The 14,044-nt window shown below is 37.1% G+C and overlaps 1 protein-coding gene across 2 annotated transcripts in view; it reads right to left on the reverse strand.

Annotated features, from left to right (window-relative positions):
• Positions 1-14,044, reverse strand: part of MALRD1 (MAM and LDL receptor class A domain containing 1) — a 770,287-nt gene that overhangs the window by 446,979 nt on the left and 309,264 nt on the right. For both annotated transcript variants that reach the window (XM_053896000.1, XM_019460623.2), the window contains exons 23-25: positions 11,197-11,353; positions 7,307-7,417; positions 2,994-3,207 (exon numbers count right to left, since the gene is read on the reverse strand). In XM_053896000.1, coding sequence (XP_053751975.1) covers positions 2,994-3,207; positions 7,307-7,417; positions 11,197-11,353 — 482 coding nt within the window. The remainder of the gene's footprint in view (positions 1-2,993; positions 3,208-7,306; positions 7,418-11,196; positions 11,354-14,044) is intronic.

Genomic DNA, 14,044 nt, shown 5'->3' on the forward strand with positions numbered 1-14,044 from the left:
CTGCTTGGGATTCTCTCTCTCTTTCTCAGTCTCTCTCAAAATAAATAAATAAACTTAAAAAATAATACGTGGTAAAAATAAACAATGTTATTTAAAAAATCATACTCATGAGGGTGCCTGGGTGGTTCAGTCAGCTAAGTGTCAGACTTCCAACTTGGGCTCGGGCCATGATCTCAGTCAGGGTTTAGGAGTTTGAGCCTCACATCAGGGGCTGAGGATCTACTGTCTCCCTCTCTCCTTGCCCCTCCCCATCTTGCACTTTTTTTCTCTCTCTCTCAAAAATAAATAAAGATTAAAAAAAACATATTAACGTATGAGAACCAATATCGAAATGTGGGTTTCTTTTTAGGGTTTGTTCTGACTTTTTGTTGCCGTTGATTCATTCCAATGAACTGAAAAAGTTGTTCTTTTTTTTTCTATATGCTGTAATATCTAGAAGCAATTCAGCCATCATGCTCCAATATTATTGATACAAGTAACCCCACTCAAACTTTTCACAAGAGTGATCTGGCAATCAATTCACTAAAAAGCACCTTCTGGTACAACTTTCCCTCCAAAGGCTTATGATTACTTTTTTCTTTGTTTTCATACAAAAGGACTACCAATATTATGCTAAGTGAAATAGGTCAGAGAAAGACAAATACCGTATGATTTCATTTATATGTGGAATCTAAAGCACAAATGAAGAAACAAACAGAAAGCAGAATCAAACCTATAAATACAGAGAAGAGACTGAGGGTTGCCGGCGGGGAGGAGGGGAGGGGGAGGGGCAAAATGGGTGAAGGGGAGTGGGAGACATAGGCTTCCAATCATGGAATAAGTCATGGGGATGAAAAATACAGCATAGGGAATATAGTCGATGGTATTGTATCAGCCTTGTATGGTGACAGAAGGTAGCTTGTGAGCACAGCATATTGTACACGGTTGCTGAATCACTATATTGTACACCTAAAACTAATCTAAGAGTATGTGCCAACTATACAAAAACAAAACAAAACAAAACACTACCAAGACAGTAAGGTCCCAGATTTTCAGACTCTCTTAGTACATCAGCATCCTTTCCTAAATACAGATAAAGCATTCCTAGAAATATTTACAAACTTAGAACATAAATACACAGAGTACAGGGAAAACTTAACCATAAATAAATCGATACTTTAACTATTAAAAAATGGCATCAAATTTGATCTCGAGAAAGAGATACATTTGCCACATGACTCATAAAATTCAAAAGCAAAATGTCTGTTCTATATGACTGATAACCTAAGAGATTTCTGTGATACTGAAATGAAAATGACAATGAAGAAAATGTAAAAGCATGTGATGCAGAAAGTAACTAAATATGCAGAAAATATTTATAAGGTAAAGATATATATTAATATAGAATTCAAGAGTCGCCAAATAGTTTTGCTTGGTTCATCTGTGGTAATAGATGTAAGAAATAATCCACAACTAAAGGAACAGTTACATGATATAAATAGGACTTCTACATGTATAACATTTTTATATGTATTTTTAAGGTTCGGTTTTACACATAGCTGGAAGGGGAGCTTGGACAAAGAAGTGAATCATAAAATACCTGATTCTATGACCAATTCTGTCAACATCAGTCTTAAAACTGACAAAACATAACCATGTCTGTTAAGAGCTTCATCTATGGAATGCACTAATAATATGTGTCCCACTCACCCTGCAGGGCTTCTATGAAGATCAGGTAGAGATTAGTAGATAAAAGGGCTTTGAAATGTAAAAGTTCTATACAAATGTGAGCTCTTCTTATACTGAAGTTGTTCTGGATATTCCAGATTTGGTTCAACAGACCAAAAACAAAAACAAAACAATAAAAGGCTCAAACTATAATATTCTTGCTCAGAAATTATTACAAATGGAATAATTTGTCAACCTTCATTTTGACAATCTGTATTCAGCTCATTTGCGATGAGATGGGTAATCACTGGACTGCATCGCACAATTTACAGACTTACCCAAATGAGCATATATGGCCCATTTAGCTGAGGATATCTTAATAGGTGCTGTTTATTACGAGTTGGTCTCCTACAATATCATATAATTGATACGTATATCCTTTAGAAGATCACTTTGTCTAATATATTATCTGGATATTTATTTTTTTAACAATTTATCACATCTCATAATTTACATAAAGGAATGACAACTCTAAAATGCATCAAAGGATAGAGGCTTGTCGGCCCTGCATGAATTTGTCAGCCCTGCATGGCTTTAAAGGACACTTTGCTTGTCTTTTCTCCAAAACTTGCCTTCACATGAAAAATATTAGTTTCCATTCTGTTTGTCTTTGAAGACGCTTGTTTCCCAATCTATAGCCAATTATCTCAAACACACCAAGTTCCCAACTCGATTTTTTAAATGTTTATTTATTTTTAAGAGACACAGCATGAGTGGGGAGGTGCAGAGAGAGAGGGGGACAGAGGATCTAAAGCAAGATCTGTGCTGACATCAGTGAGCCCGATGCAGGGCTTGAATTCATGAATGGTGAGATAATGACCTGAGCTGAAGCTGGATGCTCAACCGACTGAGCCTCCTAGGTGCCCCCACCAACTTGTTTTAATGTTTTTGTTTGTTTTTGACAGAGACAGACAGTGAGTGGGGGAGGGGCAGGAAGAGAGGGAGACACAGAATCCGAGGCAGGCTCCAGGCTCTGAGCTGCCAGTACAGAGCCCGATGAGGGGCTCGAACTCGTGAACCATGAGATCATGACCTTAGCAGAAGTCAGACGCTTAACCGAATGAGCCACCCAGGCACCCCCACCAACTCATTTTAAAATGAATTACAGTTCTAAATTTAGTGCTGAGAGAAAGAAAGAAACATATTTAAATAGGTCAATCACCTTACCTGCTCTGGGTGCTGAACCATACATACTTTTTCTATGTTTCAGCAATTAACACACCACATACAGTGCAAGGTTGTAGGAGATAAAGGCAAAAGCAAGGAAACAGAAAACTTCCACTTACTGCAAATGAAAGGAGACTCATCTGAATTATCAGCGCAATCATTCACAAAATCACACAGCTTGTCCTTTGCAATGCAGTGCCTGTTTGCACACGTGAATTCTTGAGCAGTACACTTTCTGTCTGGGCTAAGTAGGGGGGAACAATCTTGAAAGGAAATATCATCCACTGCTACATCTCCCATGTAACTGACACCACGCTTTGCCCTGAGGACAATCTTTAAAAAAAAAAAAAAGAAAAAGAAAGATGTCAATTGAGCCGTCCAAGCATTCAAAAATTGAGGCAAACATTAAATACAGGATTATCAGGCTGGAATCTCGTAACGATACTCCCATAATGAAACTGACCCAGGAAGTCTGAGGGTCATGTGATATCTGTGCCACCCTCAACACCTAAAATGTGAAAATGGTAATATCAGTGCCTCTTGTTTAGATTTTTAGGACAGGTGGCACCGAAAACCTGTAGGAGCCACAAACCCACCCACTGCTGCCTATGTGGTTCTCTGATCCAAAACAATACCTGCTCATTTCTTACAGCCTCACTGCATATGGAGAGGAGGCCAATCCAGTGACAGAGAGCACCAAGAGAATGAGGATGTGACACACCCTCTGTTCTGCCCAATTCTTGCCACTTCTCAGATCTATCAATCCCAACTATGTGAAAACAAAGATATCAAACCTCAATAACATGAGCTGTTTTTTTTTTTTTTAATTTCCCACATCTTTGAAATTAAAAAGATTTGGATTTGCCTTTGATTAACGTATGTGGTGAACAAAATCCTTATGTGTTCCACTGTTTGACAGCGAGCTTCCATTTATATGGAATCCAAAAGAATTAGAAATGATTAGAAATAATAACAGGAGTTGCTAAAATGTTTAGAAATCCCACCTTCAGTTTGTGACATTACCACTGCTTAGACGAACAATGAACACTGTTTCATGGAACATAAATAGTCACAAACTGTTTAGTTTCAAATTTCTGAGTGAGATTAACTCAGAGTACTTCTGTTATATTTCTCTGTGTGCCAAATATCTGTTTGTGTGTTAAGATAAGAAGTATTCATAAATTTTATTATTTTTTAAGTTTCGTTTTGTTTGTTTTTTTTGTGAGACAGAAGGAGATAGAGCGTGAGAGAGGGAGGGGCAGAGAGAAAGGGAGACACAGAATCTGAAGCAGGCTCTGGGCTCTGAGCTGTCAGCACAGAGCCTGACGTGGGGCTAGAACTCACGAGCTATGAGATCATGACCTGAGCCAAAGTCGTACACTTAACCAGCTGAGCCACCCATGCACCCCAGAAGTATTCATATATTCTAAAAAAAATTTAGAACAGTTAGAAATGAGTTAACAAGGACTAAAGATTTACCTCAGTGATTTTATACAAATATTTATTGTGCAAACTCAAGAGCACCTTTTGACCAAATCTAAACAATCATTTTTCATGAAAGAATTATCATTTGTCCCTAAGATGTGTTATCCTTTTATATGACTATATGAAAACCTATGTGTTTTCCTTTTAAGATGAGACGATAGAATAAATGCAAATAATGTCTCTCAAATTATCAAAACAAAAAATAAAAATTAAATTTCAAAAATTCATATGACAAATTTATATAAATTGTTCTTCATAACAGATATGCTGGAAAAGAAAAATAAATTTGATAGATTGAGAGATTGGCAATTATTAAAAAGAGGCAAAACTGGAAAAAATAATAAGGACTACAATGTTTTTATAAGGAAATACTGATACACAAAAGGAAAAGGGTTCTTTATTGTCTGGATACATCTAACCACTTAAATATGTGATGCAATGTTCTGTAAATAAGAAATCAGATAAGTGTTCCTTTATTAATTTGTTCATGTGCAGTCCTATAGACAGAATCTCAGGTGTCTGCCATGTCCAAATGATCAAATCATTGCTTATGATCCCAATGGTCCATAAAATGTTAAGAGTCCATAGACTTGAATACTGATTACACTTTTCTAAAAGAGTAATTATATTTTTTTTCAGTAGTATAAATGCAGGGTCAACTATCTTGGAAAAGCTGGGAAGCAATATGGCATAGCAGTTGGATTATGGACTGGTAGATAAACTGTCTATGTTTAAAGCCTATCTAAGCCATTTTGTAAAATACAACTAGAGTAAGTTTCCTAATGTGCAGGTCTTTCTGTATTCTAACCTAGAAAATGGAGAGAGTGATTATGCAATTATTGGAAACACTAAAGGAATAAACATTTCAGAGTCATGGTATAGTACTTAGCATTTATTAAGAGCTATGTGAATGACTGTTCTAGTTATATACAAAATATTTTAAATAAATACTCTGTTTAAGTTTGAGGTCTCCCAAATAAAACTCTGAAAACCACCCAGTACTGATTCAGATATTTCAAAAAATATCTTCTACTCTTACTCAATGGTTAGAGGTATTCCTCTTTCTGAGGTGAAAGGGAATCGTATTGTAAAAATGGAAGAATCATGGAGAGTATGCCTGGCTCATCACTCTATCTCCAGTGCATGGGAATGAGCTTTGCCCATGGTAGGGTGCTTAATAAGTTTGTATTGTAGGAATGAGTGAATCACAAAAAACATCAAATATTCACAAGCCATTAATATCTAAGTTTAAGATTCAAACAACATGGGCATATTCCTCTTCAATAAAATTTCAATAAATGACAAACCAAATTTCAGAAAGGCTAAATTAATAATTAATTCTTCCTGCTGAAATCTCCTTTGTTATTTTGAACACGATTTTACTATATAAGCATTCTGCTTGCACAGAACTAGGTAAGAATTCATTGCGTAGGGTAGAGCCTATGTCTGGCAGCAGCAAAATCTTCTACATGTTCTTGCTGAGGCTCAGTTAAAAGATCTTGGACACTGAACAGGTGGAATCATTTTGATATTAAATTTCATGTTGTGTAATACGAAATTGCAGTCCAAAAATTACACCTTCAGGGTGAACTTATTTCTTCTCAGTTTACTAAATTAAATACAAATGACCCATAAGAAAAGTGGACTTCAGTGAGAGATCAAAAATACGTGGAATTCATGGGGTGCCTGGGTGGCTGAGTCAAGTAACCGTCCAACTTCGGCTTAGGTCATGATATCATCATTTGTGGGTTCAAGCCCCTCATTGGGCTTTGCACTGACATTGTGGTGACTGCTTGAGATTCCCTCTCCCTCCCTCTCTCTCTGCCCCTTGCCCACTTGCACTCTGTCTCAAAATAAATAAACATTTAAAAAATATATATGGAATTTATAACACCTATCATTCCAAGAAATTGGGGACAATGCTCTCTGTATCAATGCCTTTAGACAACTGTAGCTAGTCTGGGCTTCCACTGGAATTGAGAAGGGCTGATCTATCAGACACAGCACATGACTGTACCTCCTGAATATTCACAGGAGAACTGGCTACTATTTCTACTTATGCAGAGGACTGGAAACACAATAATTAGCCAAGATATTGTATCTTCTATCTAGAGATAAATGGTTTTAAATTCATGAGATTAAGCTTTGTGCAGTTAAGACTAAGAAATGTCCCCAGCATAAATACCTCTGGATTCTCACTCTCCAGATCCAGGTCTTAAAAATCTTAATAGCTAAGCCTTATCTTCCAATAAAACCCCTCTTCTGTGAAACACACACACACACACACACACACACACACACACACACACACAAACACACACATGTCCACGAGCTCTTATTTTCTTGATAATCCATAAAAAACAAAACCCATACCAATTACCTTGGCAAGTAATTATCTTCAGTTCAAGCATTTTAATCTATGCCCTACGTGTTCTTTTTGCTTTAATTATTAGATACATATAGGTCTTATCCTCCTAATATTATTGTCATCTCCATGAAGGCAAAAATACAGCATCACACAATTTCGTGCCTCCCCAAAATATTTTTGAATTAAGTAAATTATCTCTAATAAATTTCAACAACATAATGTGCTTTCAAAAGTCTGTCGTTTTAATTAGGTTTGAAATAAATTTACATAATTACTCCAATGTCCCTGAGAATACATTTGTTAATAGGGGGAGGTGTTCTTTATATGAGGTAGGCCGATTATGAAGTGGAGCATGGTTGGCATTACATATTCCTAGAATATGGTTGTCTAACTAGGAAGAATTAGGACATCTGAAGCTGTAAGTTCCTTACGGAAATTCTACATGGAGTGGGAGGTATTCATGTAACACATCAGAAAGGGGATGGGAGGGCAAGAAGGCCATGAGCAGAGGAAATAGAGTAGGATTAGAGAAAAAAATCAACAGAATTTCTTCATCACCCAACTACTTGGATTACAAACCTGTATATGTGATTGAACACCTAAAAACACTTCTACTCTTTTCCACTGTGCACCCTGCTGTCCACTTTGAGCCCACAGTTTAGAAGTAACATTGTCTTTCTTGCTGAGTACCTACAGAAATAAATCAAGTAAGAGGTGTTAAAATATTCTGTATTGATAAATTTTAAACATTTAGAATTCTCCCAGTGATTTTTTTTTAAATTTTAATATCAACATGAATTCCCTTGGAGAAAAGCAGGGACATTTTTCATTAGATGTCTTTGTTTTCCGTACAGCAATGTGTCTCCAGGGTACCTCACAAGCTTTGTGTAATAAAAGTGTACACAAATATCTGTCAGTCAAGTCCAAAGGATCTGGGCAACATTTAATTAAGAGCTCTTAACCACATCAGCTGTTAAAAACCTGACAGCAGTAACTATTGGAATTTTATGAATTAAATAATATTCATGGAGTCGACTAAAAAGCACTTATTACTTCACTTATTACTTACTAAAGCGCTTTTTTCAAGATGACTTTACTTCCTTATCCTCTTGGGTTCAATAGGGACAGTGGTGTTATAGTGGGAGCCCATTCAATATTTTTAACAGCACACGTGGGTGGTGTGTGTGGGCACTGACTCATGCTGTGATGGGAAGAGCTCCCTACCCAAGAGCCGTGAAACCCCAAATTCTCCCCAGTACTATATCCTTATTCCAAAGGGAAATTCAGATTTGTCTTAGGAGACAAATTATCATGGCTGTCCTAGAATGCTACAAAATGAGCCAACAAGAGAGTAACTGAAGAGAACAGGGACAGGATAAAACAATTCCACATTTTAAAGTTAATTGACTTAGATGGCTAATTTAATTATATCACAACATTACTTTTTAAAAATACAATGTGTACAACCAAAAGAATCATTCTGGTAAAGGGTTTGTGAGGGTTTTGACTTTCGAAAGTGGAGGTAATCCTGTAATGGTTTTGTTATTGCTTTATTTATGATTAAATTCAAACAGTTATTTTTCTTGGAGTATAATTAACAAATTATTATAGAAGTAGAGTTTCTAGACCCTTTAGAATTTCTAATATGAGACTAACAAAAATATCACAAAAGTTTTGCTACATATATAATTTAAGTTAAAACAACGTATTATCAAGGTCAAGAAAATACAATTTCTAAAAAAATAAAAATCATTTTTGATGAATACTTTTAAAAAATATGGGAAATAGATCTTGATACACATACCACTCTATATATAAATCACTATGAAAATGTATTCATGCACAAAAAATAATATCACACATTACTATTTTAATTATTTGAAAACTAATTACTTATGATATTTTAATAATATCTTATAATTTTTCACCTACTAATACAAACCTGTACCTGAAAAAAAAATTTTCAGATAATTAATTCTTAATCATAAAATATACCAGCTAAATAATTCTCATTTTTTCTGATGAGAACCCTGCAGTAAGTTGTACAATTTTGCCAAAAACCATTTTTTGAAAGCCAATGTAAAAGAAGTGATAAGCTGTGGAGTGCCTGGGTGGCTCAGATGGGTAAGTGTGTGACTTCAGCTCAGGTCATGATCTCACAGTTTGTAAGTTCAAGCCCTGCATCGGGCTCTCTGCTGTCAGCACAGAGCCTGCTTGGGATCTTCTGTCTCTCTCTCTGTCTCTCTTTCTCTCTCTCTTTCTGCCCCTCCCCTGCTCATGCTCTTTCTCTCTCTCTCTCTCTCAAAAATAATAAAAGCATCTAAAAATTTTTTAGAAAAAAAAATAAGTTGTAACTTTAATTCCTAAGACTCCTGAATGCTTTTAGATTATTAAACATGCACACATACTTCTTTACAAACAAGTTTATTTTTAAATCATTACAGGTAAGGAGTCTGACCTATAATGAACAAGATAATTCTTCTAAAGCCGATATATAAATTTAACATATTTCCAGGTAAACAAGTAAACAATAAAAACTACCTATATTTGTGAAATATGTGTATCTAAAACTTATTTGGAAAAATAAATGTTTAATACAGTCAGGAAAATCTTAGATTAATACAGTGATCAAATGGAGACCCAAAGTACCTAATACTAAAATTATACTCAAGGTATGGGGAAGACGTGATTAAGCAGCTGGTCTGCAGTCTGTTTCTCTCTCTTCATTGGACAGCATGTAACCTAACTGTAAACTCTTGGCAAATATGCTAAACATGGACTTCTTGGCAAACAAATTGATAGTATTTGACAAGGGGAGAGCCCTTTTCTGTGCCTGCTTTTAGCAAGATATCCCTGCTCTAAAACTTCTAGAGCTAAACAATTCTAGGACTTTGGGATTTATCGTTCAGACATGGCTTCCTGGAAAGTGCTACAAAGGCTATGAAACGGTACAAATGGAGATGTTTGAAAACTGAGTTGGCATATTCTGTGTAAGTGATGCATCTCTACATATTACTTAAAACCTCATATATTATATATGGCACAGCCAATATGGGAAAACAAGATTTAGGGATCTGCATTGAGATTCAAGAACCTCTCTCTGGTTTGCTTGTATAACTTGGTCTTCTAAAAGAAACCAGGACCCTCTGGAAAAACAGTTAACTCCAGGGATGGAACAGGATAAAAGTAACAGAAGTCTGGAACATCTGCTTAGACAGACATGAAGGAAATGCTCAAAGACTGATGGGCTTGTCAAAGAGACAAAAAGTCAGCTTAAAGAGTATCCTATGAGCATATCTGGGGCAAGGTAACAATCAATAAATAATGATAGATGATAACAAACTGAATACAAAACGAACCCATGAATCCACACTGATTTAAGTCAATAAATGGAGAGCTAAATGGAGAAGTGATTTTGTTGGTGGTGGTGTGGGTGATGGTGTTTTGTACAATAGAAAACCAATGTACAAATGTAAACAGAATAATGGAGTTAAAAAATCACAATTAAGCCATCATCATAGTCAAATTAATTCCAGCGAAAAATATTAAAGAATGCAAAAACTAGCAAGTAAAATTGACTTGAGAACAGGATTTTACATACCATCAAAATATCTCTTCACAAAATATTTATTGATAACACAGGGTATAAAAATAATGAGACCTATAGATATCATAAACTACCATTAGGATGCAATTAAAAGAACACAATGTTGATTATAACAAACATACACATTTAACATTAAATCTAAAATGAGTAGATTCTACATACTGGATTAGACTATAATATTTTAAAATACCAAGGTCCTAAGAGTCTAGAGAAGATTAAGGAATTATTCCAATTTGAAAAGCACTACAAAGAAATAACTGGGTACGATAAGTGATCCTGTATGGAATTTTTCCTATAAAAGATAATACCGGGACAATGGACCAAAAAAAAAAAAAAATAGGAACTCTGAGTAAAGGTTATATTGGAGTTATCTGTGAGATTATTGAAACAGTTTGAGACAGTCTAAACAGTAATTCTGAAAAGAGTTTAATTTTTTTCACAAGGAAAAAATTGAAAAAAGATAATTGGGAAACATAGCAGCAATACCATCAGTATGAAGAATGCACATTCAAACATCACCAAAGTGTGTCTAATCCATATGCACTATTCTCAGAACATTGGTATTCTTAGAACATTGATACTAAAGCCTACATGAAACATTTCAAGTACAAAACTGTATTACAGAAGCTGTAACCTCATAGTAAAGATAATAACCATAAACCAAATAGTAAAACCAATATCCTACTAGCCATTCAGGTCCCATTCTGCTACAGCTCTCTTTCAATCATACCATGGTGAAACGAGTAAGGTGCTGACAATTATCCATTGTCACATATTAGCAAACTATATTTTAATACCACTAGATTGTACTGTATGAGTTTTTATAGAGAAGTTTTAAAAAGTGCAATTGCTTAAGTAATACCTGGAGAGAACCAACCGTCGCCCCATTCATGTGAGTCCAGAACACCAGAGTACATTTTGGTCCCAGGCGTGAAATAACAGGAGTGAGTATATCAGCCATATCACCAAACTTTCCATTTGAGCTATCAGCATACAGATACCAGCCATCTGTGGTATTTCTGGGGAAAGTACAAAGCATTTATCAGATTAAAAAAAGAACAATAAAACAGAAGAGAATCATAAACTATAATACAGTTCATCATTTTTGGGTATACTTTATATAGTTCATCATTGACCACAATTTATTGCTCTATAAGTTTTCCTAAAGTATAATAATGTTTTATAGCATAATGATAACTCATAATCTTCAACAGAAATAATTATTCTACTGCCTCTTACTTGTAGCCAAGAGGTTGCCACAGTCTGTTCAAGACTGGCTACATCTGACCCCTTTCTGGGCACTGGGGACTAAGGTAGAAGGCCTTGGCCTCATCTCATCCCTGAGACATTAGGACAGGAGAGTGGGAATTCTTTCCTCCCACCCAGACGAGTTTTGCCCCCACGGATGCCTTTCTAAGGGAGTGTATTGAATGTTCATTTAAGACATAGCCTATTTGGGGGCACCTGGGTGGCTCAGTGAGTTGAGCATCCGACCGACCCCGACCCAGATCACAATCTTGTGGTTCACAAGTTCGAGCGCCGCCCCTGGCTCTGTGCTGACAGCTGGGAACCCAGAACTTAGAGCCTGGAGCCCGGGCCCAGAGCCTCTTCAGATTCTGTGTCTCTGTCTCTGTCTCTCTATCTCTCTGCCCCTTCCCACTGTGTCCTCTGTCTCTCTCGCTCTTTCAAAAATAAATAAAACTTTTAAAAAAATGTTTAAAGTGGGGTGCCTGGGTGGCTCAGTTGGTTAAGCGTCTGACTTCAACTCAGATCACGATCTCGCGGTCTGTGAGTTCGAGCCCCGTGTCGGGCTCTGGGCTGATGGCTCAGAGCCTGGAGCCTGCTTCCGATTCTGTGTCTCCCTCTCTCTCTGCCCCTCCCCGTTCATGCTCTGTCTCTCTCTGTCTCAAAAATAAATAAACGTTAAAAAAAATTTTTTTTAAATAAAAATAAAAATAAAAATAAATAAATAAAAAATGTTTAAAGAAATAGCCTAATTACAGCTGGAGGAGAAATGTGCCCAACACTGGTGGAGATCTGACTCTCACTAGGGCCCTGGCCTCCTTCACAGCCCTGCCAGTAGTGGTCCCAGAGCAAATGATGGCAGAGAAGGGCACACACCCAGCATTCCCTCTGCTCCGTAACCCTGGGTTGCTAAGATCACTCAGCAGACTTTCTCACAGCCTTCTTGCGCCTGGACATTCCCTGCCTCTATCATTCCCTTCCTCCAAGATTCTCAACTCCTTGACATATTGGCTGACTCCTACAAAACCAGTGTTTGGAGCAATATGATTATTTTTGCTTCAGCCTTTTTTCTAAGAAAAGGTAAAGAGCGGGCATTGTGGGAATCTTCCTTCCATGCCTTTGTGGTGTACCTCTTCAAGAAGAGAGATTTTAATAGGATGGATGTCTGAGTTTCAACCTCAGAGTACCTTTGGTAAAAGTACTCCTTAAGGAGGGAGACCCCTAACTCTCTGCCCTCACCTTGCTCCATGTTGCCTGGGCTTCCGGCCCCGCCCACCAAGTGCATCTCTCACCTTTAATCCTGGGTGCGCACTCCCCATATCTGGGGCATCGCTGGCTCTTGGGTTATGGCTCCCCCCTGACTCCTTTCCCCTTCCTTGGCCTGTGTGGTGGCCATACAGGCACGGCGCTACTGGAGTCGCTTAGGAACCAGCAACCTGACAAAGGCCAAGCTTGGGGCTGAGGCCCAGAGATGGTGCCTCGGCGAACCTTCCACACCTGGCTGGGGCACAGCCTTCAGGACGCCAGGCCCGTCTCTGATCTTGCCCGCTAGGCCTGGAGGACAGGGACTCCTGTCTAGAGAGAAGCCTTCGGAGGGGAAACCAGGAGGTGGGACTTGAGGGTTGGCTATCATAAGCTGCCTCAGCCACCATCTAGAGGTGAATGCACTGCCACCCATCGCCTGCAGGTCCCCACATCTGTTTCCACGAGAGGCCACAGAAGGGAGGGACTTTATTGAAGAATATTTTAAAGAAATCTTTTGTACCCCCTGGGCCTCCTTCATCAAAACAAGGGACTATGTGGCAGAGTTTTAACGTTCGTGTGCGGCTGACTTGGGTGCAAGAGAGGTTTTGACCCAGGCTCAAAGTTAGTTTCAAATACCACTTAATAAATCTATTTTTCTTTATTTTTTTTTTCTGGCACAGAAGCTGGTAATCTAGGACCTACATGTGAACAACTTTATGTGAATATTTTTTGTACTTAGTTTACTTGGGTTGGTAGGATACATTATATTTAAATTCCTTGAACACTGTGCATCCCCCTAATGTGTATGAATGACTAAGGCTTTGTAAATTAAGGAATGTTGGCGAATAAAGTTATTTGATGGGATCAAAGAAACCAAAAAAAAAAAAAAAGAAATAATTATTCTACTATTTTGATTTTAAATCCATGTATCATTGGTACAATGTGCACAAATTATGATAAAGGCTGAAATTACCAAATCTAGTCTGTAATAATTTGGTTGTGTGGGTTTTTTTTTTTTTTTTACAATAATACTGCCAATAATGTGGTCAGCTTTGTACAGCGTATTTTCTTTTTTTTTAACATTTAATTTTTTATTGTAGTATAATTGACATACAATGGTATATTAGTTTCAGACGTACCACATACTGATTTGACAATTGTATACATTACTCAGTGCTCAGCATGATAAATGTAGTCACCATGTGTCACCAAATATTATT

The sequence above is a fragment of the Panthera pardus genome, unplaced genomic scaffold (genome assembly GCF_024362965.1).
Source record: "Panthera pardus isolate Hobbes unplaced genomic scaffold, ASM2436296v1 HiC_scaffold_6, whole genome shotgun sequence".
NCBI classification, from domain to species: Eukaryota; Metazoa; Chordata; class Mammalia; order Carnivora; family Felidae; genus Panthera; species Panthera pardus.